This window comes from Mercenaria mercenaria, unplaced genomic scaffold, assembly GCF_021730395.1.
Source record: "Mercenaria mercenaria strain notata unplaced genomic scaffold, MADL_Memer_1 contig_2814, whole genome shotgun sequence".
Lineage (NCBI taxonomy): Eukaryota > Metazoa > Mollusca > Bivalvia > Venerida > Veneridae > Mercenaria > Mercenaria mercenaria.
This window is the reverse complement of record NW_026460896.1, coordinates 38,972-54,513: the sequence shown is the minus strand read 5'-3', so window position 1 is coordinate 54,513 and position 15,542 is coordinate 38,972. Positions and strand designations below refer to the sequence as shown.

Genomic DNA, 15,542 nt, shown 5'->3' with positions numbered 1-15,542 from the left:
TTTGTTTTTTGTTACTATACTGTATACATAGACACAATCTTGTGCGCACCATCTCTCCTCATCCACTTGACACAATTTAATGAAACTTCACACAAGTGATCAGTAACAACAGTAGTTGTGCATGGGGCATGTTAGGTTCCTTCAGAAAAAAAACTGGCAGAGTTACGGGACTTTGTTTTTTGTTACTAAACTATATACATAGACACAATCTTGTGCGCACCATCTCTCCTCATCCCCTTGACACAATTTAGTGAAACTTCACACAAGTGATCAGTAACAACAGTAGTTGTGCATGGGGCATGTTAGGTTCTTTCAACGACATAAATTGCAGAGTTATGGGACTTTGTTTCTTGTTAACATACTATGTACATACAGTCTGCATATGCAGTCTTGTGCGCGCCTAATCTTCCGAACCCTTGCACACAATTTAATGAAACTTCACACAAGTGATCAGTATCAACCCTAGTTGTGCATGGTGCATGTTACGTTCTTTTAGATAAATATTCTGCATAGTTATGGGACTTTGTTTTTTGTTACTATACTGTATACATACAGTCTATATACATACAGTCCACATAATTATGCAATCTTGTGTGCGTCAAATTGCAATGTACTGTCTCAGTGCATGCGGGGGTACATTCATCACCTTTAGTGATAGCTCTAGTTTACCATTACAACAAGGGTCGTTACAGCTGGTTGTCAGCAGAACGTCAAAACAGCGTCAGACTTTTCAAATTTCAGAAACTGGTAGAAATGAAAAATCGCCATATATTTGCTAATAACGGGTCAAAATTCAAGAAACAAAAACTGTTGAGCTAGGTATAGACTGTATTTTACAGATCAAAATGACAAAATTTCGCCGGAAGGCCCAAAATCGTATGTAGTGGCTAAAATATTAATGATTTTAGTGTATACTAGATAAGCTGTTATTTATGCTAAAAGTTGTTGACTTTCAACAATCAAATTCCTGTAGAAACAAAAATAGTGAGTGTTTAATTTGTATTAGTACATCATACCAAAGACAAAAAAATGATACTAGTAGCTTCCTCGCTTGGCACTCTGTATTAAGAATTGATAGTAACCAGGACTCTTCAAGCCCAGTGTCAGTATAATGTGACTGGGTGGGAAATCATGTTAACATGTCTACGGAATGATATTCCAGTGAGGCAGCGCTATAAAGTTTGGCATTGTGCTGACTGCTACAAGTAGACACCGTCATTTATATGACTGAAAAACTGTTGAAAAAGACATTAAACCAGAACACGCTCACACACATTACATGAGTGTACCAGTACACTTTAATATACAGAATTTACCAATCATTGAAAGTATACTAATTACCTTGCTGATATATAACGTACAGAACATTGACTAATATTACACGGTCAGCCATTAATAAAGATAGTTCCTTTATTGCAAAAAATACTTTTAAATGCCAATTAATTCTTTTCTGGCTGTTTTAAGCATCTGTATTACTTTGATAAAAACCTATTTGAGGGGTTTGGATAAAATTTGATGAATTATTTAAAGGGTTTGACCACATATTACTTTAAAAAGTAAAATACTGGACTTACTTAGGCAAATTTTACTTCCTCTGCTCCACAAAGGTTTAGACTAAGTTTAAGTAGACAAAATCACAGTGTAAACATCATTATTAATTTAGAAATAAATAAGTGTTGTTTTTAGCTCGACTATTCGAAGAATAGGGGAGCTATCCTACTCGCCCTGGCGTCGGCGTTAACGTGAGCGTCACACAAATGTTAAAGTTTGTGTACCATCGCAAATATTTTCAAAGTCCATTGAGATATTGCTTTCATATTTTGCATACTTGTTTACCATCATGACCCCATTCTGTAAACAGGAGCATCAAGCATTTTGACTGAATTATGGCCCCTTTTTGACTTAGAATATGCTTATTGTAATGTTAAAGTTTGCGTACCACCCCAAATATTTTCAAAGACCATTGAGATATTGCTTTCATATTTTGCATACTTGTTTACCATCATGACCCCAGTCTGTAAAAAGGAGAAGGCAACTCTATCAAGCATTTTGACTGAATCATGGCCCCTTTTCGACTTAGAATATGCTTATTGTAATGTTAAAGGTTGCGTACCACCCCAAATATTTTCACAGTCCATTGAGATATTGCTTTCATATTTTGCATACTTGTTTACCATCATGACCCCAGTCTGTAAAAAGGAGGAGGCAACTCTATCAAGCATTTTGACTGAATCATGGCCCCTTTTCGACTTAGAATATGCTTATTGTAATATTAAAGTTTGCGTACCACCCCAAATATTTTCAAAGTCCATTGAGATATTGCTTTCATATTTTGCATACTTGTTTACCATCATGATCCCAGTCTGTAAAATGGAGGAGGCAACTCTGTCAAGCATTTTGACTAAATTATGGCCTCTTTTCGACTTAGAATATGCTGATTGTATTGTTAAAGTTTCACTCATAGCTTATACAGTGAACCTGTGAACGGGGGTACCAGAGACCGGTTGTTTTTACCATTCACGGGTGGTCGCTAGCACAAGTTTCACTGTATTATACTATGAAGCACTGAGAATAGCCGAGTGCGCAGTAAACTGACAGCTCTTGTTTATGATCTACTGCAACAGTAATTTTGTTACTTTTTAAAGAGCTTTGCTGTGCTTAATTGTTGTTGCAGGTAGTTCCTGTATGTATACAAGACTACATGTTCAGGATTCCAGCAGGAGTGAAGATATTTGGGTAAGAATGTAATCTGACATATTTTAAGTAAAAATAAAAGTCTGTTTCCCATGCTTGACCTCGAGTCATAAAACATTAGAGGATGTGAAATTGTGCACATGGTATTCTCTTTGGGATTTCACCCAGCAAGGCGTGAGTTAAGGTCCTTCACTCAGTGAAAAAAAGTTTTTTTGCATACTGTAAAAGCAGAAATTTTCACGAGGGCTTAATTTTCGCTATATTCGCGAGGCCCTAAATATCGCGAAAATTAATCCTAGTGTAGATATTCACCCTTAGTATATTTCAAATTCAAGTATGATACCAGTCTTACAGTTTTGTGAATATTAAACCTTGCGAACATACTCAAAATTTCAAATTCGCGAAATTTTGACCCAGCGAAAATATATGCTTTTACAGTATGTCTTAAAAATATTTCATCTAGAATTATGAAACCATGATTGTACAGTGACAGGAGTGGGGGTGTGGGGATGCACCTGTGTCCTATGGACACACATCTAGTAGTTCCTTTCTAAAACAAACAGAAATAATTGTCCTTCATGAAACCTGTACAATGCTTTAAAATTGTTACAGTTATTTGTATATGTGTAGAACAACTTTCCCTGTTCTTTTAATCATATTTTAATTCCAAACACTTTATTGTGAAAAAAGCTTTTCTTTTCCTTCTGGTAAATTTTACATGACAATACTCAAGTGACAGAAGGGATATATGTGATTTCCCACTTTTTATCCCTTTTGTATTTAGAAAGTACTAACTTTTTTTAATGCGCTCTTCTATCATTCCATCTGTCCGTCCATCCACAATTTTGTGTCTGGTCCATAACTCTGTCATCCATGAGGGGATTTTAATATTACTTGGCACAAATGTTCCCCATGAAGAGACAACGTGTCATGTGCAAGACCGGGACCCCTAGCTCAGAGGTCAAGGTCACAATTGGAGGTCAAAGGTCAACAGGGCTTTTTTCCTGTCCGGTCCATAACTCTCCCATCCATGAAGGGATTTTAATATAACTTGGCACTGATGTACCTCATAATAAGACGATGTGTCATGCTTAACTTTCAGACCCCTAGCTCAAAGATCAAGGTAACACATCAGTCAAATTTTAACATGGCACGAACAGGGTCTGTTTTGTATCTGGTCCATAACTCTGTCATTCATAAAGGGATTTTAATATCACTTGGCACAAATGTTTCCTGTGAAGAGACGACATGTTTTGCCCGAGACCCGAACCCCTGGCTCAAAGGTCAAGGTCACAATGGGAGGTCAAATGTTGACAGGGCTTTTTTCCTGTCTGGTCCATAACTCTTCCATCCATGAAGGGATTTTAATATTACTTGGCACAAATGTACTTCATAATAAGATGATGTCATGCACAACTTTCAGACCCCTAGCTCAAAGGTCAAGGTCACACTTAGCAGTCAAATGTAAACATGGCATGGACAGGGTCTGTTCTGTGTCTGGTCCATAACTCTGTCATTAAGGGATTTTAATATCACATGGCACAAATGTTCCCCATAATCAGACAACGTGTCATGTGCAAAATCCAGACCTCTGACTCAAAGGTCAAGGTCACAGTTGTGGGTCAAATGTCAACAGGGCTTTTTTCCTGTCTGGTCTATAACTCTGCCATATATGAAGGGATTTTAATATTACTTGGCACAAAATTTATGTTCCCCATGATGAGACAATGTGTCATGCCCAAAATGCAGACCCCTAGCTCAAAGGTCAAGGTTAAGACTTAGACTCACAGTCTAATGGGCTCCCTACAGAGATAACCTTATTAGCTATAATTAACTTTAATATCGGTGAAAGACTCCACATGTTGTTCCAGTTTCAAAATCTGCAGTCCATCTTGGTGGTGCAATTACCAGCCTTCAGCAAGCCACCTTGATGGCTTTCTCTTATGAAATGAATTTTTCACCTTGAGCAAGGTTTTGAACTTCCCCTTCTGTAATGGACTTGTCCACCTTTCAGTTTGGACAGAACCATTAACTGCTAAAGTGGGTGCTTACCAAAAAGAGACTGACTGAATGGCGACCAGTGTAGACCATGATCGGACTGCATGGATGTGCAGGTTGATCATGATATGCACTGGTCGCAGAGGCAGAATCAGTCGTTTCCAGCATGATAGAAGAATCATGGCAAGTGATTTCAAACCATTCACCTTACCCCCTCAGCCATTTAGGCTCCATTTAGTAATTGTGAAATATCTGTTAACTAAGTGATGCAATGAATAAACTTTAAACAAGAGTTATTTGATCATTACAGGTATATTTAAATGACAGCAATATTCTCAGTGAGAAAGGTCTAATACCAGGAAACAGAGTAAGGTTCTATGGGCTGGAGAGAAAATTGTCACAACTGAATAATATCTACTGTAGACTTGTTCCATTGTCTAGCATCCAGATATTATGTACTGAAGCTGAAAGGTGAGAACCAGACAGGATTATATCATCGGCAGTTGACTTAAAAGCTTTTTGATTGATAAAATCAGAGGTGTTGGGAATGTTGGACCAAACAGAAGTTTTCATGTTTTATTTCAGGGGTGTTGTGGAAACAGATACTGAACATACAGATAATGCTTTATTATGCCCCCCTTCGAAGAAGGAAGGGTATATTGTTTTGCAGATGTCGGTCGGTCGGTCTGTCGGTCAGTCTGTATGTAGACCAATCTTTTTCCGGATGATAACTCAAAAACGTTTGGGCCTAGGGTCATGAAAGTTGATAGGAAGGTTGATCATCACCTGCAGATGACCCCTATTGATTTTGAGATTTGTATGTCAAAGGTCAAGGTCACAGTGACCCTGAACAGTTAAACTGTTTCCAGATGATAAATCAAGAACGCTTGGGCCTAGGATCATGAAAGTTGAAAGGGAGGTTGATTATGACCAGCAGATGACCCCTATTGATTTTGAGGTCAGTATATCAAAGTTCAAGGTCACAGTGACCCGGACCAGTTAAACGGTTTCCGGATGATAACTCAAGATTGCTTGGGCCTAGGATCGTGAAAGTTGATAGGGAGGGTGATCATGACCAGAAGATGACCCCTATTGATTTTGAGGTCAGTAGGTCAAAGGTCAAGGTCACAGTGACCAGGAAGAGTAAAAAGGTTTCTGGGCAATAACTCAAGAAGGCTTGGGCCTAGGATCAGGAAAATTGATAGGGAGATTGATCTTGACCAGCAGATGACCCCTATTGATTTTGAGGTTATTTGGTCAAAGTTCAAGGTCAGATTAGCCAGGAACAGTTAAAACAGTTTCTGGACGATAACTTGAGAACACTTGGGCCAAGGGTCATGAAAGATGATAGTGAGGTTCATCATGACTAGCAGATGACCCCTATTGATTTTAAGGTCAGAAGGTCAGAGGTCAAGGTTACAGTGACCCGGAACATTTAAACCATTTCCAGACAATAACTTGAGAATGCTTGGGCCTAGGATCATGAAACTTGATAGGGAGGTTGGTCATGACCTGTAGATGACCCCTATAGATTTTGAGATTTGAAGGCTAAAGGTCAAGGTCACATTGCTTCGGAACAGTTAAACGCTTCCAGACGATACCTTGAGAACGCTTGGACCTAGGATCACTAAACTTTATAGGGAGGTTGATCATGACCAGGAGATGACCCCTGTTGATTTTAAGGTCAATAGGTCAAAGGTCAGTGTCACATTGAACCAGAACAGTAGAACTTTTGTTTACAGTGAGCAAATAATTTATGGTTCTGGTGCAATTACTGAATGCATCAAAGGGGGCATTTCGTGTTCGACGAGCTCTTGTTTTAGGAGTGTTGGGAATCAAATGTTTTGGATGTTAAAATGCTTTATTTTAGGAGCGTTTGGAATCCAATGTTTTGGATGTTAAAATGCTTTATTTTAGGAGTGTTGGGAATCCAATGTTTTGGATGTTAAAATGCTTTATTTTAGGAGAGTTGGGAATCCAATGTTTTGGATGTTAAAATGCTAAATTTTAGGAGTGTTGGGAATCAGATATTTTGACCTAGTACAAAGGTTACCATATTTTATTTCAGGGGTATTGGGAAACAAATGTTGGACCAACAAAATTTACCAGAATATTTTCATTAAAATTTTGTATTTGAAAACCAATGTTTGACCAAACAGATATTACCATATTTTCTATCAGGGGTACTGTGAAATCATTAATTTTCATGGGGGACTAATTTTCGTGGATTTTGTGGTTGAGTCAATCCACGAAATTTAATCCCAATGAAAAAGTAAAATTCCTATTCACTTTATGTTCAAAAGTTGTAATCCACGAATTCATATCCCCACGAAATTCCCATTTTGAACAAAACCACGAAATTTCATGCCCACAAAATTAAATGATTTCACAGTATAAGGAAACAAGTGGACCTAGATAGCATATAAAATTTTATTTCAGGGGTGTTGGAAAAGAATGGGGGAGTAGACTGCAAAAACCTGCTAGTTAGTAAAAATGTTGCATTCTTTGAACATTCAGCAAAGGACAGAAGTAGAATCTAGATTAAAATTATTGAGGCTGTGTATTTATTGAAAATATGGAGGAGTGAGTGTAAAAAATGTAATCAGAAAGTTCAGTTGCTTTATCTAAGATCTGATATTGATTACTAATACATGATAGACCAAGTACTTGCACGGGAGGGGATCCAACATATGTATTCCCAAATGGGCACTGCTTAAAGTCATATGTTGTGCTTCTGGTAGTACATATGTGGTAAACATTTCGCAGATAAATACGTGAGATTTTTATTTGTGATTGAATATTGTGAAAATGACATTGTTTTGCCAATGTCTCGCGATGCAGTGCAACCGAGTATACATTAACTAACACGTAATGCATTTAACTCACTTGTATTTCTAGAAATGACAGAGAAAAAACGTGAACTATTTGAACTATACAGAACTATTTGCCCGGCCGCTCCAATATATAAGATATTGTGGACCTGGCACTTACTTGTGTTGAACTACGCAGTAACTTCGCAAGCTAGACCTTTATAGTTTATGGTAATATAGGAAAGAGGATATACTGCAAGGTACTCGGTCAAAAGTTGTGTGAATATAACTGAGCATGGTCATTAAATCATGAAATATGTCCTAGCTAGGCCCTTAATTTGATTAAGTTACCAACCAGACGCAGCTATGTTCTGATTATATGACCGAGTACCTTGCAGTATATCCTCCCTCCTATATTTCCACAATCTATGATAGGCCTAGAATGTGGAGTTGCGGTATACATGTAACAACGTAGTTTTACACAAGTAAGTGCCAGGTCCACAATATCATATGTACATGTAGTGGACAGGCTGGGCAAGTAGTTCTGTATCGGGCAAACCAAAATACCTCCTGAAACACCCTGACCGTAAAGTATTTATTACATTTTATTTTCGAGTCCGTTGCCCGAAACACAGATATTTGGCTCTATAACACAGTTCATGTACATGATTCAAAGACAGACAATTTCCACAGTTAACGATGCAAAATACCGCCGAAGATATATAGAGATGCGCACATGAACGGGTAAAACAAACACGAAAAGAACACTTGGTTCAATAACATATAATTACGCAGACCGTATTGGCAGCTAATATGCTATACACCAAACTATACATGCATATTTCCGACATTCACAAGTCAACACACATAAGCAACACATAAACGCCTTCGGATTTAGGAGAGATGCGTTGACTCCTTAGTGAAAATGTTCTACAGCATCATATGTAAGCTTAAAGCTGTGCTCGTTTCTAATATGTTATCCCTTTAATATACATGTATATATATTTTGGAATAATGTGACATATGCTTGGCAAGTATTTCCAGTTCGTTTCTTTACCCAGGTACCATTTAAGCTCAAGATCTGTGAAGTTCTAAAATGTCTAATGCACCACATATGTAGCCCATGCATAACATATGTATCCCATTCGGTTTTTCGCCCCAAAACATTTTTCTAGCAAAGTGATCACCATAATTTTCTTTTTCTGGGTGAGGTTTTGCATACGGAAGGTTTCGAGGGCAAAATTTAAGCAAACGCAGGGCAATTACAACATATTTCCATCTCTTGATAAAAATGTTGCTAATTTTCAGTCATACCGCTTCACGGAGGATAAGTTTTTCTCTGTCATTTCTACAAATACAGGTAAGGTAAATGCACTTACGTGTTAGTTAATGTATACTCGGTTGCACTGCATCACAATCTTTTGGCAAAACAATGTCATTTCCGCAAAATTCAATCACAAATAAAAACCTCACCTGTTTTTCTGCGAAATTTTTACCACATATGTACTACCGGAAGCACAACATATGAATTTAAGCGGTGCCCATTTGGGAATACATATGTTGGATCCCCTCACGTGACTTGGCAGGTTCATCATAACATTTTTATGCTCCCTTTCTAATATAGTGCATTATGATCTGCTCATGTCTGTCTGTTTGACAGTCAGTCTGTTGGTGAACTGTTGGTTTATCATCAATAACTTATGCTTGCACCTGCAGTGGTGAAACTTCATAGCATTATTGACTGTGGTCAGCAAATGTTTAAGAGATTAGAGGTCAAGGTCACAGTGACCTAGAGGCTGCAGACAGTTTGAGCTTGATAACTAAAGAATACTTCAGCATATACATGTAATTGACAAAGTTCGTAATATTATTTGCCTGTGGACAGTACAGGGTAGCTATTGTTTTGAGAACAAGTATGTTGAAGGTCTGATTTAGAGACAGAAAATGGTTTCTGCCCAATAACTAAAGAAACTTCATTGAACTATTGCCTGTAGACAGTAAATAGTCAAAGTAGGTCAAAGTTCATGAGCACAAGGAAAGTGTCAAAGGTCATTTAGTCTAAAACTGAAGAATTGAAAGTTTTACCTTGAGCTATGGCGGGTACAGTCTGTTGTTCACTTTCACCATATATGAACAAACAGATCAGTTTATTGTAGGCTGCTGCTTAAAAATTTCTTCTTTAAAAGTTTATGCAAGTCTGAGAAAGGTCAGTGTTGCATACACTGCATAAATACTCTTTTGCATAGACTACATGTATAAAATGATGTCTGTTAAGGCTGTTTGATAAATATTTTAAGTTTAATCTCTTATTGTTTGTTTATTTGTTAGTGTAATAATTGATGACAGCACATCTGTTGCTATGGTAACACTAGGAGGAAGTAGTGTACAGAACCTGCTCCAGATGTCACATGACCAGTGGAAATGTCTAGAAGAAGAAGTTAGCCAAACTGGAGAAGTGTTTATACAGCAGGTAATTACAAATTACCAGTAGAAAGTTTATTTTGTAAAACTTTTATCTAGACAAGATAGTCCTTCCCACTCATTTAAAATAGACAGGCATAACAACCTCATTATCTTTTGTACATCTCATTAATTCTCTTAAAATCTTAACACTTTTTAGCTACATTAACACTTGTAAGTGCTCATGGTGAGCTTTTAGGATCTTTTGATGTCCGACCATTGTTTGTCAACAACAGTGTTTTATAAGAACTTTTCTGTAATTGCTATTTAATGGATTTGATTTAAACTTAAGACAGTTGTGCCATAATCATCTTTACCCACAATATATGACATAATGTCCATAATGTTGGCATCAATATTATATCTTCTTCTGAGTTGAATTCTTAGATTGCGGTATATTTTAACCATACTGGTAATATCTTTTAAGTTCATTACTATATCTTAAACATTTGTTCATTTCAGTTTTATATGCTTTATTGATATTTAGATACAACTTTTTCTTTCAGTTCAATCCTACTCTAACTACATCAGTAGAAAGGTTTGTCTACATGCTGTGTGACAACCATGCTGTAAAACAGACCTGGCTTATGACATTGAGAACAAGGTCATCATTAGACATCAATAAAATTGGCCATGATGGTAAATGTTTTCTATTTCATTATTATTAAGGAGGGGTATATTGTTTTGCAGATGTCGGTGGGTCGGTCGGTCTGTTTGTCAGTCGGAATGTAGACCAATCCGTTTCCGGATGATAACTCAAGAAGGCTTGGGCCTAGGATCATAAAAGTTGAAAGGGAGGTTGGTCATGACCAGCAGATGACCCCTATTGATTTTGAGGTCAGTATGTTAAAGGTCAAGGTCACAGTGACTGGGAACAGTTAATTGATTTCCGGATGATAACTCAAGATTGTTTGGTCATGACCAGCAGATGACCCCTATTGATTTTGAGGTCATTAGGTCTAAGTTCAAGGTCACATTGGCCAGGAACAGTTAAACAGTTTCTAGACGATAACTTGAGAATGCTTAGACCAAGGGTCATGAAAGACCATAGAGAAGTTTATCATGACCAGCAGATGACCCCTATTGATTTTGAGGTCAGTAGGTCAAAGGTCAAGGTTACAATGACCCAAAACGTTTAAACTGTTTCCAGACAATGACTTGAGAATGCTTGGTCTTGAATCATGAAACTTGATAGGGAGGTTGGTCATGACCAGTAGATGACCCCTGCAGATTTTGAGGTCATTTGGCCATAGGTGAAGGTCACATTGACCTGTAAAAGTTAAACCCTTTCCGGATGATACTTTGAGAACACTTGGGCCTAGGATCACGGAACTTAATGGGGAGGTTGATCATGACCAGCAGATGACCCCTGTTGATTTTTAGGTCAGTAGGTTAAAGGTCAAGGTCAGATTGAACCAGAACAGTAGAACTTTTGTTTACAGTGAGCATATAATTTCTATTCCATGTGCAGTTACTGAATGCATTAAGGGGGGCATTTCGTGTTCGACAAGCTCTTGTTTTTATTGCAATAAAACAGTAATCGTTAGCTATTAAATGCACATGTATGCAGTTTCTTTAAATTTACCAGACAGTATTGAGAACTCCAAAACTGTTTCCGTTTTGATTCAGCTAGGTTCAGTAACTACATGGGTTATGAGTCCAGTCCACAGCAATACCCATGTTTGTTTAACTTCTGTAAAGAAAACTACTGAAACTGCATTTGTTGACAAGAATCTGACTGTATAGTTTATTCATACTTTGCAGAGTTTTGTATGAAGACGTTTGACACTGGGTCATCTAGGATTTCCACACAATGTTTACCATTTCTACAATTAGAATGTGTGGCCATGAACATATTTGAACCCTCTGTTTGGGCTATACATCGCCTCAGTGTCAAGTAGTGATGAGCTGATAAATCATGAAGTCATAAATCAATGGTACACAGTATGGCATGACAGCCAGAGAAAATTGGGATTCATGAAAGGATTCTGATGTCCAAAATACATACCTGAAATAAGCTATATGTGTTGTTGGGTTTGTGTGACAGAAATGTGTCCAGTTTAAAAAATTAATGGTCTGCAGAGATATCAGTGTGAAGAAAGTGATCATTCATGGATGAATGACCCTATTTATTTATTTATTTCCTCCAAGACTTGGCAATATGTGCAATATCAGAATTTAATCAAGTGTACTTGACAATTACGCTATTTTTTTACCAAATATCAACTTACCAACACTATAGTAATTGTGAGAAATTAATTTATTTTAATACTCGAAAAGATTACAACTAAACCCTGCTTTATACCTTTTAATTACTACACGATAAGATTTTATATTGCAGTGTTAATATTTTAATGTTACAACTCAAACAAGTAAACGGTTTACTAAATGAATACATGGTTGGGTATTTATTCGCCCCTCAAAAACAAAGATGTACTTGACAAGGTATCTCACCAAGTATGTGAATAAAATAACTGGAAGGAGACCAGGCACATCTTGCTAAAATTTGCCAACTATTACAATGAAACTCTGCACTGTCACATATAATTTACACTCTCATAACATGGTAGCAAAACCAGCTAATTTCAACATAACATAACTTTGCACTGTCGGACATAACAATGTAACAATACTGACTAACTTAAACATAATATGGCAATGCACGGCAACTTCGGTGCCAGTAGTCACGGTATGGTAGTTACCAGGCACGACCAGGTATCTGGGAATGACGAGTCACTACATACCAAAACCACTGCGTTAAGGAAAGCAAGAAGTTGCATGCAGGAGGGTTGATAATGCAATACAAAGCAATATGCAATACAAAACTAGATTTCGCCAGGTACTATGGGCAAAACCTACTCAACCCTAGCCACACAACAACGTAAGAGTAACCACATATTAAGAGTAACACACGCCGAAAATACAGTGCTTTGTAAGTTCTCGCCAGACAATAGATGTATTTTGTGAAACGGTCTTTATTTTCAAATTATACTTATCAGTTGATTATCAGCGGTTAAGGCGTTTTCTTTTCAATTGGCCTTTTACTGCCTAATACCCCTTGCCAATTTTGTCTTTCTAACATATCTACCCAAACTATTGTTGTATTTGGGAATGCTTCACGTAGTTTATCTCTGTCTCAATCATTCCTCTTAATTCACAAGTATTTTCATATACTAGGTCATTTCCGCCTAAATTAATGTATATTATTGAAGGAGATGAAAGTAAGACCAGAGTTTCAATTGCATGTCTGAAACCTCTCTAACGAAGAAGTCTGACTGCCCACCAAGCAATAGAAATGTTCGGGATACCAAGATTTGGTTTCCCAGTCATCTTTGCATGTTCGCCGGCCCAGAACAGGATATGTTGAGAGTTATGGCCCCTGAAATAGTATAAAATGCACATTTTCACTTTGTGACGTACCTAGCTCAAAAAGTATTACATATAAATTGATTAAACCTTGCATGAGTCTTTATCATGATATGAACTTGCCAACCTCCTATTTTCTGTATGCCTCTGCACCCTTTTTTCAGAGTTATGGCCCCTGAAATAGAAAAAAATGAACATTTTCACCTAATTATGTGCATAGCTCAAAAAGTATTTGATGTAAATTCATGAAACCTTGCTTGAGTCTTTATTATGATGTGACCTTGCGCATTTGGCATTCTTCTTGAGAATCTTAGTACTTATTACAAAGTTACAGCCCTTGAAATGGCCAAAATAGTGGAGTTTTTGTTTGTGATGCTCATAGCTCAAAAAGTATATGGCCTAGAATAATAAATCCTTTTTAGAAAATGTTTGTTGAGGCTATGCCCCATTAAGACTGCAAACATTTGAATTATTTCCCCTTATTCCCCAAATGTACCAGTAGGGGCACGCTCTGTGTCCTACAGACACATTCTAGTCTTATTTGACTATAAAGTTATTTTGATTTTCTAGTGCTTCACGAATTATGCGTACAGAATAAATTGTGTAAAAAACGTTCGTCATTTCACTTAACATAAAATGGCTAAAATTGCTTTGAACACGTTTTTAACTATAACGAGCCTTTAGACGAGAAAACAATATCTATTCTAAAATAAAATGGACTGATGGTGAGACAGGCATATATTGCATTAACATTTTGTATACTTCATAATAAAATGAATAATTGATAATTAAAAAAGCTAGCAAGAACAACATATAAAAAAAAAGTTTTTCTAAATCAAAGAAATCAACGTATCTGGTCTTTCAGACAATTTATTTTTTGCTACAAAAATACATAAAATATACATCGCCTACCACTGGTTTAGAAATTTACATCGCCCGTGTGACAAGTAACAAACACATGCACTGGACCAGTCTCTCATATGATAGGGAGTTCGGGACATATTTTTATCTATTATAAGTATACACCCGTTTTGGGATATACCGTGGTTATTTATAGTTAATTGACAAAATGAAGTCACTGTCAAAATTGTATGGTGGATTAACTTCGTAGTTGTCATAACATACTTCTGGGAGTGACCTACAAACAGGTAACGATACAGACTTGGTCAGCTTATGTCGTGTAGTGCGATTCCTGTGACAACCCTCAACACCACTCCCTATTACCTGATGTCCTCCACGGCGAGGGATGCGGCTACCACAGAGGTCAGAAATCAATTAACATGAGTAGTGGTGTTAGTTTTTTATCTGTATTTTTTTATTTTGACTTTCCATTAGGATATTCTGGTGCAAGCATACGTGTAAATGCCTATGCATATTATATAAGTAATCCTGGTAGCCAAATTTGTGAAATGAAGAACTATTCAGCTGTTTAAATTAGATATTTATTAGAATTGATGAGGAAATCGCATTCAACGGCCCAATTCGAAGAGTTTGCAAAATAATTTAACCTGGTTAAATTCTTGTAACTTTTAGAGGGTAAAGTAAATTAGCTGTCGCCCAGCCAGTTTAACTAGATCTACGTGGATAAAGTTTTACTTCAAAGGCGGGAATGGTTCAGTTTGCTTTAAGTTTGAGCCCAGACCTAAATCTGAGAAAAAAAGAAGTTTCCATTATAATATATATCGATACATTTTAAAGAAAATGTGTAAAAAGGGATTTTTCTATCACTGACAATACAAACAACCTTCACGTTACCGGTTACGGATGGTGCGTTATATTTATAAATTTGAAATTTTGACTTATCTATAAAGTGCAGATGATTGTTAGTTAGAATACATGACATTATTGAGGACTATCAAAGATCATCAAAGGATATACGTCTGCTCACATTCAGTTCATGTTTACAATGACTCACCTAATACAGTTGGACAAATAAATGTTACACAGAAAACCCAAGAATAATACAAAATGTTCTCAAATAGCTGTAAATCTATCTCATAAAAATTTAACTATTTGAAAAATATAAACATTTATCACATGTACAGATTAATTCAAACTTAAGTTTTGAAGATTATTGAAATTTCATCAAATATTTCAAATGGCACGTGTAGTTACATTAAGGATGTCTTATAAATAAAGGGACAGCGAGATTTACATGTCTTTAGATTAGAATTTTAACAGTTTTTGGAGCGTATTTCAATTGGCTGCTGTTAA

General features: G+C 36.7%; 1 protein-coding gene across 1 annotated transcript; it reads left to right on the top strand.

Annotated features, from left to right (window-relative positions):
- Positions 1-9,834: 9,834 nt before the first annotated feature.
- Positions 9,835-12,355, top strand: LOC128552454 (uncharacterized). The gene is made up of 3 exons (XM_053533494.1): positions 9,835-9,972; positions 10,469-10,601; positions 11,727-12,355. The coding sequence occupies exons 1-3, from the start codon at positions 9,862-9,864 to the stop codon at positions 11,861-11,863; spliced, it is 381 nt and encodes a 126-aa protein (XP_053389469.1). The 5' UTR covers positions 9,835-9,861; the 3' UTR covers positions 11,864-12,355.
- Positions 12,356-15,542: the final 3,187 nt, after the last annotated feature.

Bases quoted from the DNA above. Each gene is read 5' to 3' on its own strand.
- LOC128552454 (XM_053533494.1), top strand. From the start codon at position 9,862: ATGGTAACACTAGGAGGAAGTAGTGTACAGAACCTGCTCCAGATGTCA. The intron at 9,973-10,468 runs GTAATTACAAAT...TTTTTCTTTCAG, and splicing joins GAGAAGTGTTTATACAGCAG to TTCAATCCTACTCTAACTAC. The intron at 10,602-11,726 runs GTAAATGTTTTC...CATACTTTGCAG, and splicing joins CAATAAAATTGGCCATGATG to AGTTTTGTATGAAGACGTTT.